The 14,913-nt window shown below is 31.3% G+C and overlaps 1 protein-coding gene across 1 annotated transcript; it reads left to right on the top strand.

Annotated features, from left to right (window-relative positions):
- The first annotated feature begins 7,810 nt into the window (after positions 1-7,810).
- Positions 7,811-13,987, top strand: LOC140440751 (uncharacterized). Its single transcript, XM_072531124.1, has 3 exons — positions 7,811-8,035; positions 11,584-11,827; positions 13,638-13,987. Exons 1-3 carry the CDS (start codon positions 7,952-7,954, stop codon positions 13,985-13,987), a joined length of 678 nt encoding a protein of 225 aa, XP_072387225.1. The 5' UTR covers positions 7,811-7,951.
- The last annotated feature ends 926 nt before the right edge of the window (positions 13,988-14,913 follow it).

Below are 14,913 nucleotides of genomic sequence, written 5' to 3'. Positions count from 1 at the left end.
CTCTGTTTATTTTTCCCCCAGAAATAGTTGAGAAATTTATTTTCAAAATCTGTCCAATTTTCAAACTCATCTTCCTTGCTTTCATACCATAACGCTGCTCCTTCTTTCAAATGGTTTCTAATTGTTTCTTTGCAATCGTCAAAATATCTAATATGTTGTAATTTGGTTTTCAAATTTTTCACAAACGGTACTGGGTGTGTTTTCCGAATATCCCCGCCAAATTGTATTTTCGCCTCGCTTGTTCCATGGATGATAACTTCTTTTCTCTCTACCCCTCTTAGTTCAATTTCTGCCATTTGTTTTTCATTTTGCTTTAATCTTCTTTCTACTTCCTTCCTGTCTTCTTGTAGCGCCATTTCAAATTTTTCTTCTAACTGTTCTAATTCCTTTTTCTGGACCGTCTTACTATCTTTCATTACATTTTCAAGTTTGCTTTCTAATTCCTCCAAATTATCTTTAATTCTCATTTCTTGTTCTTTCATATCATTTTTAATTTCATTAATCTCTTCTATTTGTTGTATCAGTTCTTTCTTTATCCCCTCAACACATCCTCTAATTTCCTGTTCATAGTTTTCCAGACGCTGCTCTATATTGCTCATTGTTTGTTTTGTTTCCCGTTGGTTTTCTTCCATTTTTAGTGATGTTTCTTGTTGATTTCTATCCATTTTATCCATTTTCTTTGATGTTTCATTTTGGTTTTTCTCTATTGTTTGTTTTGTTTCTGCCATTGTTTGTTTTGTTTCATCCATTTTTTGTGACTGGAGTTGCATTAGTTGTAATATTTTATCTATTCCTGATAGTTCTTTTCTCTCCTCAACTATTGTCACATTTCCTTCATTATCCGATACTTCTTCCAAAATTGTTTCATCTTCTCTGTTATCCTCCTTCCTTTCCTGCATTTTACTTTGTCTCCTTGTGACAGACATGTTGTTACTTTTTGTTATTGTTTTTGTCCCCGCCAAATGTGAAATTTTACAACACTCTATATGTTTCAGAACACGACAATATTTCTCCCCAAATGTATTAAATTTTCACGACAAATATCAAATATGCAATCAGTAAAATTCAAATAATTCAAAATAAATATCAAATGTACGATTGGTAAAGAAAATAAAATCAAATAATTCAATAGCAGTAAATATCCACTAACTACGATCAATCAATAAATCAAATTTATATTCCCTGGAAAAATTGTCAAAATACTTTCAAATTCAAATTCCCTCAATGTTATATGTTTTTATCTCTGGATCACCTGTACTTATTCCAGATCTCTTTCCCTTCCTTCAAATGTAAAGCTGCGATATTTTCAAGCCCCACGTTTTGGAAGCCAGTTATTGTGATATTTAAAGTCTTGGTGCGCCAAGCAATAATTAGCTAATTAATTTTTTTGATTAATTAAAATTATCTAGATGATATGATTATGACTCTATCACAATTTTTAATTCTTTTATCTCAGGGTTAAATTCGTGCTTCAATATCTATGCTATTACATGTGAAAGGTAAGGTCCAGCGAATACCGGAATAATAAAAAACACATATGATCTAACACTATATATTGAAATAAAAATAATGAAATAATTCACACTCAATAGTTTTCAATAAACAAATCTCATATAATGATTCTCAAAAATTTTGTTCTACGTACGTAAACAATCAAAATTAATGGTACAAACAATATTAATTGAAATCTCAAAATCCCGAACTATTCTAACTCTCCTAATCAAAATATTTATATCCTTTCTAAATTAAGTGTAAAAATTGTGTTATCAATAAAAGAAAAAACTGCAGAAAACAAAAATATCTCTCTCTGATGATGAGTGGTCCAAATCCTTGTTCCTTGTAGACTATATTATCTCCTCTCAACCGCTCCCTATGTAATCAGCAATCTTACAACAGATTGTTGCAAGTATATCGTCCTTAATGATCTCCTTCAAAAGCACAAATCATTCAAATTATGATAGCCTTTCTCCTCTCGATAAACTGAATCTCTCGTTGGCCCGAGTGAAAAATGACTCTTGGAATATCTTCTCTTTACGATAAACTGAATCTCTCGTTGGCCTGAACAGTGACTCTTGGAATATAAGTAGAAAAATATGACTTACAATATTTTGCTGCTTCAGCTTCTGTCAGATACACTAACTCCACAAAAACTCACTAACATTCAACACTACTGCTTGCTACATCTCGGGAACAGCCAGAGAACAATCACTGTTCGTCTTACAGACTTGGAAACCAACTGATTCTCCTTTCTCTCTCCTCAATCTCGCTAAACTTTTTCCTACATACTTATCCCACCTTTTTCAATCTCCGCCAATCAAAACTCGTCACAATTCCCCCATTTTTTCATTTCGATAACAAACAAATTTTTACCTATAATTATAAAATTTCCTAAAACTTATTTACAAATAATATTTTCTATAATTCTTAAAAGCTAACAAAAACCTCTTTCTAAAATCTCTTCTATTTGTCTCTAATCACTGCATTAATGTATTTTGGAAATCCCGTTTCAATTGTCTTTGGATTTCACTTAAAATTATGCGGGTCACTCAAGTATAAACAAAGAAATAATTTATGTATAGCTTACATTTTGTTTAGTACAGGTAATCCAAGAATTTAATAACTTTCCTTCTTTGAAATGTTTGTTGTTTATTATCTTACTTATCTGAATTATTTTAATGTTTTTGGAACTTTGAAATATTTTAATCAACCCAATATTTTTCTCGATTTTGCATATCATAACAATATATATATATATATATATATATATATATATATATATATATATATATATACATATATATATATATAATATTAAATTATATATACAAAAGGAACATTTTTATATTCGAGAGAGGAAGAGAGAGAATATATCTTCTGTCTCTTTCTTACTCATTATCTTACATATGTAATGATTTCACAGATTCACTCCCATAAAAATTTCCAACGTGGAGCGCGCGTATAGAAGTATAACTTCAAAAAGTCCTCTCCGACTGGGAATCGAAGTGTCTCCCCCGTGACAGGCGGGGATACTGACTACTATACTACCGAGGACATGACACAAGGGTATTTCAAAATTGACAGTTCTGGATCATACAGTGATTTATTGAGATTATTATTTTGAAATACAAAAGACTAATATAATTATGAACATTTAATAAATAATACAAAACATATCACATAAATAATAATATTAATAAATATTTTATTATATGTATAATATTATATGTATATACATATATCTTTATATATTTTATATAATATTAAATTATATAATACAAAAGGAACATTTTTATATTCGCTAGAGGAAGAGAGAGAAAATATATCTTCTGGCTCTCTCTTACTTATTTTCTTACATATGTAATAATTTCACAGATTCACTGCGACTGCGGCGCCGAAAGGCAAACAGTAAAATACATGGTAGAGGAATGCCCGATTAGATTCTATAACAGCAACCCTTCGGATTTCCTGGCTGCTACAAAAGAGTCAATCGAATATATTTATAATCTAGATGTTTGTTTGTAGAATAATATTTTTGTATTTACTGTTGTTTGTAATTTATATAATTTATATATATATATATATATATATATATATATATAATATGTATATACATATATGAACCTGTGATGTAGCCATACGCTAAATAAATAAATGAACAGATTCACTCCCATACAAATTTCGCGCGTATAGAAGTATAACTTCAATAAGATGTTTAAAAATAATACTTGTATTTATATGAAATTATTTTAAAACGAGAAGTGTAAAAATTTAAACAGATGATTAATATTGTTTTTATTGATGAGATACTCTTCATAATAATATAAAGAGTAAATCTTAATTTATGTTTTTATAAAGACAGATCTAACCAAGCTATAATAGATTTTTTCACATTTAATAGGATTTTAATTAGGTATAATTTTTTACACCTTACTATGAATTAAATATATTAAAATAACCTTTATTACCCAATATACATGGCCCTAAAAATACATATTTAGACTAATGAATTTTTAATATCTTGATATAATTATAATAATTGTGTTTAAAATAGTACTTATTTGATTCATCCGGTACACATTAACAAGTACCATGTGGCATTGACAATTGAATTGTCACATCTAACACCGATCATTATTTATATTCAAAATAGAACACAATAAATGTAATATTATTATAATAAAAAAACAACACATTAGACAAAATATAGATTTAATACGATTGTTCAAGTAGCGTGAATAAGGTTCAATTTTGATGTGAAGTAGGAAAATGATGTGTTGTGTAGTCTATTTATTTCTACACTATAGGTACTACATATTACTTCCAAATAAATATAGTCCATTGAAATATTACATTTTTTATGCCTTGACGTGTGAATTTCTTAGAGGACACAATTTTTTTTGATGTGGTGGGAGGATAAGTATAAGCTAAAATTTTAGATAAGTTTTTGGGGTCGCAACCCTTGTGTCCCGGCCGCCGCGCCATCTCGGAAAAAGTAGGAAAGGGTTTTCGCGCTGTTTTTCGTAAATTAGCAATCCTACAGAAAATTTTATTAGATATTATTTGTAGGAAATTAAATTGTCTACAATTATATTTCTATTGGGTTTAATCGTAAAAGGAAAATAAAAACGTTTTAACAAAAGTTATTAAAAATTTTTTTTCGGCCTTAATTTTTTTTTGTGGTAAATTTGCAATAAAATGATGTCAGTTTAATATTATAGATGGTTTTGCAATAAATCATTTTCACTTTAAATTTGTATAATTACATTAATTTTTCTGGTTTTTGCAGCGCTCCGAAATTGACCGGGTTTTTGATTTCTCGTAACAATACGATAAAAATGAACCTTGCGTCGTACAAAAAAACACCAATGAACAGAGATAAACTTTATAAAAAGAACACCGTACCAATATTATTCCAAGATAAATTTTTTGGCAATAAAAAAAAAACAAAAAACTTAATGGACCCTAAAAAATGCTCTATCAAAAGTGGGCTGTAGTGCCGACCAGGCTGAATCTGATGCAGCTACAATCATTATCCATGGTGCGTCCTATAATTCTGTGAATATCGTAGCAGAGGACATTGGCTTTCTCGTCTTACTAATGGCATAAGGAAGACAGCATTCCAATACTGTGCCGAAAGTATGAAATTTAAAAAAAATTTAAAATAAGAACCTTCAAAAGAATGTAAGTCGCATCAATGATACTGTCCTCCCAGTTTAATATATAGCGATGTCATTGCAGAGAATTTGCTGTTTCTCCATGCTTATTCAGAATGCGACACAATAGTTGGACTCAGATACTGGTTGGAATGTAGCTGAATGTGTATATTATATAGTATAGTATTGGCAACCAAAGCCGGCTACGTTTTGCTGACGGATCTTCTACACCTTTTTCTACATTAAGTAGAATGAGGACTGCTCCTTTGATTTTTTTATGTCTGTTTTTTTATAATTATGGATGCATCTTTCCATTATACTCGCGTAAAAAAAAGATGCTGTACCCAGCATTTTTGATTTTCCAAACCATTTAATTAACCAATTTACAACTAAAAAATTTCCAGTAAAAAGAGAAGCTGTCTCAGTCAAAACAACAGGATCTAAAAGGGAAAATATAAATATAACAACGAGTGAATTTACCACCATAAAGACTCCAGTAGAACAGACGAAACTACCTTAGAACCTCCCTTGAAAAAGCGAAGACATTATCTTGGTGACTTTGAACAAGGATCATCTAAGGGATATAAAGTAGTAGTCATCATCATTGGCTCCACAACCCATGGTGGGTCTTGGCCTGCTCAAGGATAAGTCTCCATTTTCTTCGATTCTTCGCCTTGGCTTTCTAGTTTCGTACTCCCAACATTCTCAAGTCTTCCTCCACCTGATCCTTAAATCGTGTTCTGGGCCTGCCTCTCCTTCTCACTCCATCTATTCTTTGGTTATAAATATGTTTTGGCGTCTCCATATCAACCATTCTCTCTATGTGACCTATCCACCGCAGCCGGTTTATTTTGATAGACCTAATAATCAGGTCTGGCATACAGTTCGAAATTATAGCGTCTAAGCCATAATCCGCCCTCCTGTACTCCTCCATAGATATGCCGGAGAATTTTACGTTCAAAATAAAGTAGTAGTAAACAAATCAATTCAAAAGAAAAACAAACAAATCAAAATGTTGCAACAACGAAATGGAAGGCTTATATTAAAAGTATATACCTTTAAATCTTTATTAGAACAACTTAAAGAAAACAAATGATTCATGAAGATTCCTCTTTGAAACTTTCGGTAAGGAAAATTATTAATACTTCTTATTAGTGATCTATTTAGCTTTGGCATGAATAACACTTTATTATTTTATATTGTTTGTAGTTAGTCAATCAAGTTTGATTATTGCTTTTTATTTTATTGGGATACGATGAATGCTTCTGCAAAAACTATCTTTAAGCAGCTACTTAAGTCTAAGAGCACTAAAATATATCCACCGGAGTTAAAAAGCTTTGCTCTCACTCTTAATTTCTATTCACCAAAAGCTTACTTGTATGTCAGAAAAACTTTTCCTAACATGTTGCCTCATCTACGAACTCTTCAAAAAAGTGGTATCAAGTAGTAGCTTAAAAATTTAAAAAAGTAGTCGTATAAAAATGTGCTTAAAAATAATGCACGAAGCTGATGTCACAATTACCAGTTTAGCGTTTGATGGCGCAGCATCAAAAATTGGCATGCTTAAACAACTTGGAGTTGATTTATCGATTAATTCCAATGAAGTATATTTTCTACATCCAGCAACAAATCAACCAATATATGTAATATTTGACCCTCCACATATGTTAAAACTTATTCGCAATACTTTAGGTTATTACAAATTTTTTTTTGACGGGAATAATAAAGCGATTAAATATGAAAATTTTTCCAAAAATTAGTAGACATTCAAGAAATGGAAGGTCTTCATCTTGCAACTAGGATAACGCGAAGGCATTTAAATTGGTATAAGGAAAAAATGAAAGTGAAATTAGCTGCCCAAACGTTCAGCCAAAAAGTTGATAAGACATTACATTATTTGAGAAACAAAAGCTCAAAAGAATTTGTACATAGCGAATCTACTCAAAATTTCATTGAACATATCAATGATATTTTTGATATTTTAAATAGTCGAAATTTATTGGCAATACACCTAAAATCTAGTTCACAGCAACATAATAAATAAGCGATTTTTCAAAAAATTGAAGAATCTATAAAATATCTTAGTTCACTTAAGTGTTTCAAAAATGGTGAACCCCTATATCTAAGCCAAAGAAAGACGGGTTTTATTGGTATGATCATTAGTTTAAAGTCACTAATGAGAATTGTGAATGTGAATATTGTTGTAGTGAGCGAAAAAGAGTAATGGAGTGCACCAGAAGAAGAAGAACCAAAAAATCATCTGTCATGGGAAATTATAAGAAAGGCTAATACTTGCATTTAAAAAACTCAACATAAAATCGAAGTGAATAACATAGTTTGATGAGGTCTAAACCTTCTATAAATCATACAACGAGGATTTTAATTTAAAACATTTTTAAAACAAAAATTTAAGCAAGGATTGTCACAAAGCGAAATATGCAATTTGAAATATCAAAATTGCTGAGGCACACTTCGACAATTATAACTTGTTAATATTTTTCATTGACCAAGTTGTTGTTAGCTAATGCGAATCAATATTTAAATGAACTTGTGAGGATTGTCTGGTCTATATAAAAACATTACATAATAATTATTGCACGGGCATTCAGAGTCAACCATACTATATGCACAATCCTCAACAAATCCAATTTCAAACAAAAGCATTTTTTAGTGTGACAATGGGCGATGGACAATACGTTATTGTCAATTACACAAAGAGATTTAAATCAGTGTTTACACAGCGTTAAACGCAGGCAGTGTCCTTTCAATCAATTTGTTTCCCGACGCAGTCTATTTTCATGATGCCTCAAAGTGAGCACGTCAAAAGGCCGATGAATGCGTTCATGGTATGGTCCAGGATGCGCAGAAAACGAATTTCGCAAGTAAGTGCAAAGGAATTACTAGCCATTATGGTTCTTTATATAATTAAATGTATTAAAAGTAACGCTACTAATAATTCAAATATTACTGTTTGCAGTAACTTTCCTAGAAAATAGAATTACATTTTTTTACAAAAATTAGGTTTTATTGCAATGTTTTTTTTAACCAAATACCGATGTAGTTCATTTTTTTTATAAATTTTCACAATGTCTATATTATTTATGGTAGTTTTTAATATATGTATTCAATTTCATTATTTATCTTGTTTGATTTAATCATATTTAATATATATTTATATCAATTGTTTTTTGGTTCTCCTTTTTCGAGAACCAATTCATAGCCCCTCTAACTTTTAAAGCTACTTTTTAAGTTGTTTTTAGCAACAATAGTCATTTGTGTCTTCACGCTCCTTTTATCTTCTTTTTTGCTTAGAGTATAAGCCGCAAAAGCTGTATTTTTCTCCACTCATCATACGTCCATGATATTGAATTTGTGTTTATTTTATTGACCTTTCACGTTCTTTGACTTCATTTTTCTTAACAATTCAATGTTTTGAACATGACTCATAAACGAGATCTTCAGAATACTTTTATACTACCACATCTCAATGGAGTTAGTACAGAGGACTTCCCATCATTTCTCGATTTAGCGACAATGATTCAACTCCATATGTTAGAACACTATATAAGTAACATTTAGTCAATCACAGTCAATGATATTTTAAGAGCTTGTTCTTTCGCAATTTTACAAATTATTCGCTATATTTCGATATCATCAGTATACCTCATATTGTTGATTAAAACCAACTCGCTTTTATTTCTGCTGTTTCTGATTTAATAGCTTTCAGATCAACCTCTTCAGAGTAACTAAAGGAGAAGACAATATACATCCTTGTCTGACTTTACTGATTACATTGATTTATTCGCACAGTTAACTCTGATAAGGATTTTGTGTAATTTTAATTTTTTATTAATGTATGGGATTTTTTAATAAGTTCACTAAAAGCAAATATTGCCTGCCTTGTGCCCACACTAATGGCAGTTTGGAGTTTAAAAGTATTTTTAAAATCTTAAAACTTTTTTTGCGTAGTTTGTTTTAGATTCTTAGCAAAGCAAAGATATTACACGCTACCAAGTCAAAAGTCTATACAGGATGGTACACAAAATCGCTTTTTTTCGCTTTCTAATCCTCGGATGTTTTACGAGCCATGTTAGAACTGGAATTGTCTTTATGCAAGAGAATTCGATAATTTCAGTTGTTTTTGCGGAGTTTATTCATAAGTGCTGCATCCAAATAGCTGTATGTCATTCAGCGTTAAAGATTTTCATCATCATCATCATCCAGCCTCAAGAGTCCACTGCTGAACATAGGCCTCTTCCTCATGTTTCCAACCCCGTCTATCTTGCGCCGCTCTCATCCAGTTTTTATTGAGTCTTCTTAAATCGTCAGTCCATCTTGTAGGTGGTCGACCGACGCTTCTCTTGTCTTCCCTTGGCCTCCATTGCAATAACCTCTTTGTCCATCGCCCATCTGTCATTCTGGCTATGTGCCGCTCCATTCTTCTCTGCGTGACTCTCAGTTTGGTAGCTGCTCAAAGATTTTACCATTCAGTTATAAAATTGTGGCAATATATTTCTCTTAAAAGCAAATTGTGATTATTTGTTTGCCAACGCTGCGAGCACGGAGTATTCTTGTTGGCTTTTGCTCCTCTTGAAACATCCATATTGTTACCTATTTTTTCATTTTAGTCTTAGAACAATATATTTATATTTTATCTTTAATTATATTATTACATATTAAATTTGAGCTTCCTCTGTTGAATCTTTAAGTGTGGTGTGACACCAATCACCAAAAGTTTTCAAGAAAAGCAATAAGTTGCGTAGAATTAAGTATAAAATGAGACGGATTATTTTTATAAACCGTTTCTATAGCGGAAATAAAATTAGGTTTCATGGAGTTTTCCGATCGAAAATTAGGTTTGGAGCTTTTTTGACTGATTTGGGTATTATCAGGAATGTCATAGGAGGAAAGAAATTTGATGGAGCAAGAATAACGGATAGAGAGAATGGTAGGATTGTCAGGAGGACTATCGGTAGAGTGTCCCATTTTTTGTTCTACTGTCAATATGGGCTTTAAATAAATATGACGAGGGATGGGTGTGTCGTCAACGGAGATGGACTCAATTTCTGAAGATGAAAGTTCTTCTGATGAATTTAAAAAGTCCGCTGTAAATTAAGAAGAGGGAGGAGCATTAGCTACAATAAGTGTGTGGTCTAGTCCATTGGAGACCTTAGAGCAAGACTCTGCGGTGTAACCCGTAAGTTTACAAAGAAAACACTCTAGTCTGTCAGTGGATAAAAATATTTTATATGGTATATTTTCATGATTAATTAGCAGAGAAGATTGCAGTTTAAAGTCCTCCTTGTCAGGATTACAAATGTTACTCATTTGAAAACTCATGATATTGATCATCCGATATTCTGCATGTTACAAAAGTAACAAGTGCTGCTAGCTGTAAGCCAATATCTTTTAGGGACTCTTCAATTTGTGAACGAGGGATGGAAGGATATACATTTAACCTAATGATTTTTAGGCCCCAGAAATAAGCCTGCGGATAGGGACGACGGTGGAATTAATTATGACGTGCGGTATATTTTTTATTAGTTGATCAACGATGTCGGTAGATGTAAGAAAAATTCAGATTCGATTATTCAAAATGCGAGATAAGGAATAGTAATATTTTTGGTTGAGCTATATTACCAATTGTTTTAATATATTTAAATAAAACAGTGTTCGAAATGAGTGCATGATAATAGCTTGTGCCTTTTTAGGAAACGAGTTGGGAGGGGCCTAGAGAGTGCGGCAGTAATGTGAGAAAACCTAATAGACCTTCTTCCAAATTGGAAATGAAAAGAAGGATCTCACATGATTTTTCGAGATTTTCTCTGGTTTTCTTTAATTACATCAATACAGTCATAATTAGACATAAAATTGGACTTCAAATATTACACCCAATTAGATACTCGTTTCCTTATCATATTGTGATTGAAGCACTTTGCTTCGTATTGTTAACTTGTCGTTGAATGAATTTATCTGTTTAACACTGTTGAAATTTTTTAAATCTGCGAGAAAGTTCAAACTGCTTGTTTAAACATTGATATTTATTTGATGTTTTGACTTATTCGATTTGATAGGGTCAACAGAGAGGATACGATAATCCAATATTTGGCAACAGTGTATTGCACTTTCCTTAAATCCTGTGTTTCCTTAAATCCCTATCAACAAAGCTGTATAGTGTGTGTCTCATTTGAGCTCTTATGTATGTTCTCTCTTACTCTGTTATTTTTAACCACCTTAAAGTGTTGCTAATATTTTTATTTTATACTATTCACTTGTCTTTCTTGACTATCTATTCATTATCTATTTAACTCAAAGTATTTCATAGTTTATTTTTGTTAGTTAACAGTTAACCGACAACTTTTCACATTTTCCTACCAAACACTCTTAAAGGTTTTTATTCATATAATATTATTTATAATATTTATTCTAGGATAATCCCAGACTTCATAATTCAGAGATCTCAAAACTGTTAGGCGTCGAATGGAAACTTTTATCAGAGTCAGAGAAGAGGCCATTTATTGATGAAGCTAAACGATTAAGGACACAACACATGCTGGAACATCCAGACTACAAGTACAGACCAAGAAGAAAGCCTAAAGAAATGATCAAAAACTTTAACCCGAATTACTCGGATCCTCAAAATAGTTTAAACAGAAACTTTTATCCACAAAATGGTGAGATACATAATTTTTAATCATAAATTTTTACCATTCGTTAATAAAGTAAAAGTATTTTAGTTGTACGTGATAGTGCTGGTCTTCTATTGGACGATTTGTAATTAGTATCTATCGAAAGACCTTTTTTTTAGTTTAGTTGTAGATTAAACATTTTAATATTTTACTTTAAATCTGTTGTACAATAATTTAGGTTCAAACATATTATTATCCCACTTGGTGTTTTTATTGTTCCTTTAATGTTAAAATTGGAAATCCATAGGAGATTTTCCTACTCAGCCTGTCTATCTACTATCTTTAGTGAGAGTTAACCGCAATTTCAGTTAAAAATATGTTTATTTTGATTTCCATTTACATTAAAAATAGAGAATCTGACAAATCCTTATCAGTAAACACGCACGAAAACATGAATATCGAATTTAATTAAACAATTCAGGTAGAGTCTTAAAGGAAGAAGATACTAAACAGAGAAATCTTTTCCTGATGATGCCTATGAAAATAGGCGAAATATATTCGATACACTAAAAAGAGTATACTTTGCCTAGCAACTGTTGACGCAATTGTTTCCCTCCTCCGAATATATATATATATATATATATATATATATAAATGAAAATTGACTTTTATTGCAGCTATAATATATGGAATAGGTTCTCTTATCCAGAAAAGATATGAGTGCTCCATCTTGTTACAGAGTTCGGGTAATCCATGCTCCTAATCTCAATTCCATTTTTCAGTTGTAGAGTCATCGTCGTAGAGCTACGTCCGGCTAATAGACTTCTAAGACTCCCTAACATAATGCTTTTTTACAGGAAGAGGTTGTTGGCCTCTAGTCCAAACCCCAACCTGGAGGGTCAGGAAGTCTTCTGCTAGGGTTGTCATAACTTAGTCTGTTTCATCTCGCGAATGGTATTTTTATTTCCCACCTATCCGCCAGTCCTAGGACCAGATAGAGCGTTCTATCACCTAAAGACTCATCCGATGGGATACGGACAATTTCACACGGATTTAAAATCTGCCAAATAGCTTAAAATGAATATTTATTAAGCGGAGTAATTTATAGAATTATATTGTTGGTGACACAAACTTTTGTTAAGAAAACTAAGAATCTAATAAACTTTTAAACAAAAATTTTTAATCAAATCATTAAAATTACGCATTTGATACAGTTTAAAAATTCCTAAAATTTATTAAATAACTAATTTACGTTTTTGTTTCGACAAAGTGTCTTTCTTAAGTGATCTATTTTTGGCATGCGTTTATACTTAATAGTCTTCAACTGAATATATTGAAGAAGAACGAACTGTTTGTCTCAAGTTGATCATTTAGAATTACATCCATTTTTTTTTAATTTGGTAATTTCCATAGATTCTAATAAGATAGCTTAAGGCCTGTATTTTGAATGTGAAGAATTTGAAATTGGTCATTAAAAAAATGATTAGGGTTTAAAAGATAAGGTCTTTACGAATAATATATTATTACCTAGTACGTAGTTAGTACATCGAATCTTTATATTAAGAACAACAAGAACAAGTATACAAACTTAAATATGGCGACTACCCAAAAACTTACATTGGTCAAACTGGTAGAACTTTTAACTAACGTATAGCAGAACACAAAATTGCTTTTAATAATAAAAAAAAACAGATTCTACGCACACACTTCGCCCTCTATACCATAATCATTCTTTTATTCGCCAATTTTAAATTACTTACATTCAAAATAAAGTTTTGTGTTTTATTCTTGGATAACATGAATTTTTATCAAGCGACGGTTGAATCCATCATTAATTAAATTGTTTCTTTTTTAGAAAATGTATGTACCTTGCCATATCAGCCTTTAGAACCACCAAAATTAAATATTGCTCATCAACCTTATACACTATCTTTAACCATCCCAACACCAGAAAGAATATCTTTAACTTATCAAGAAACTGTTAAACCTCCTGAGCAACGGATTCAACTGCCTGACGATTACCAGTCCTTTGAAATTAACAACAACCACCAGAAAGAGTATATGCCAAGTTTACCATCATTACCTCCATATACATCACTACAGGGCAGTTTACATCACAATTCTTTATTAAGGGCAGCATCTATATATGCATATCATGACTTAGCTTCCAGTAATACGTTACCTTTATATTTTCCACATATATAAATGTTCTAAAATAAATCTAATTTAACATTTGAGTATTTTTTCTGTTCTCTGTAAGAAAATAATATTGTAATATGTCTACTTCCACACTCATCTCATAAGTAACAAAAGTTTTATTTACAAATTCTTTATAAAATGTATAGTTACATAGATATAATTAAAATACCCTTTCGCGCTACATCACACAACGTTTTTGGACTAAAAAGTTCGTCATCAGTGTAATATTACCTGGAATAAGTGTTACCACTTTGTGCGAATGCGAATGCGATGCGAAAACTACAGAGGAATAAGCGTAATATTATCAACAGGAAGATTATACTGCCCTACTAAGAAAGACCCCCGTATCTCCAAAATTTGAAAAATTGGGATATTTGCACCATATAAATAAGTATGATTTATATAACATATTCACATAGAGAAAAACCCGTATTTTACATTTCTAAATATTTTATAAAAGAAAATAGTTTCCCCGTAAACACCAAAAATGACTATTATGCTTAGTATAAACCTGGCATTTAACGCTTTATAGTAAAAACCTGGTGTATGCTCAGCAGATACGGGTTTTTAACGTAGGATAAAACGATATGCGAGGTTTTTTCCAAGAAATAGAGCAACGCCGCTAATAGTTTCCACCACCAAGTGGAACTATCGTTAAAGAAAGAGAAGAAAGTTTACGATTATCATGATTTCGTCGAGGCCGTTAAAACGTGTAATTTGAATCATGTGGTGGTGAAAGAAATGGGAGTTTCCGATTTTCTTATCTGGAAAGACTTATCATAACAGTCAAAAGTAAAGAAAACAGAGTCACGTATTTACCTATCACAAATTGTTAAAGTAATTGTGAAGAGAGATAGCAAGATTTTACACGTTAAGATTGATGATAGCGAGTAGTTGATAGAGATGGACTTTTTGCAGCCCATAGTGTTAAA

Source organism: Diabrotica undecimpunctata, chromosome 5 (assembly GCF_040954645.1).
Source record: "Diabrotica undecimpunctata isolate CICGRU chromosome 5, icDiaUnde3, whole genome shotgun sequence".
Lineage (NCBI taxonomy): Eukaryota > Metazoa > Arthropoda > Insecta > Coleoptera > Chrysomelidae > Diabrotica > Diabrotica undecimpunctata.
Note: the sequence above shows the minus strand (reverse complement) of the source record. Positions and strands in the feature narration are given on the sequence as shown.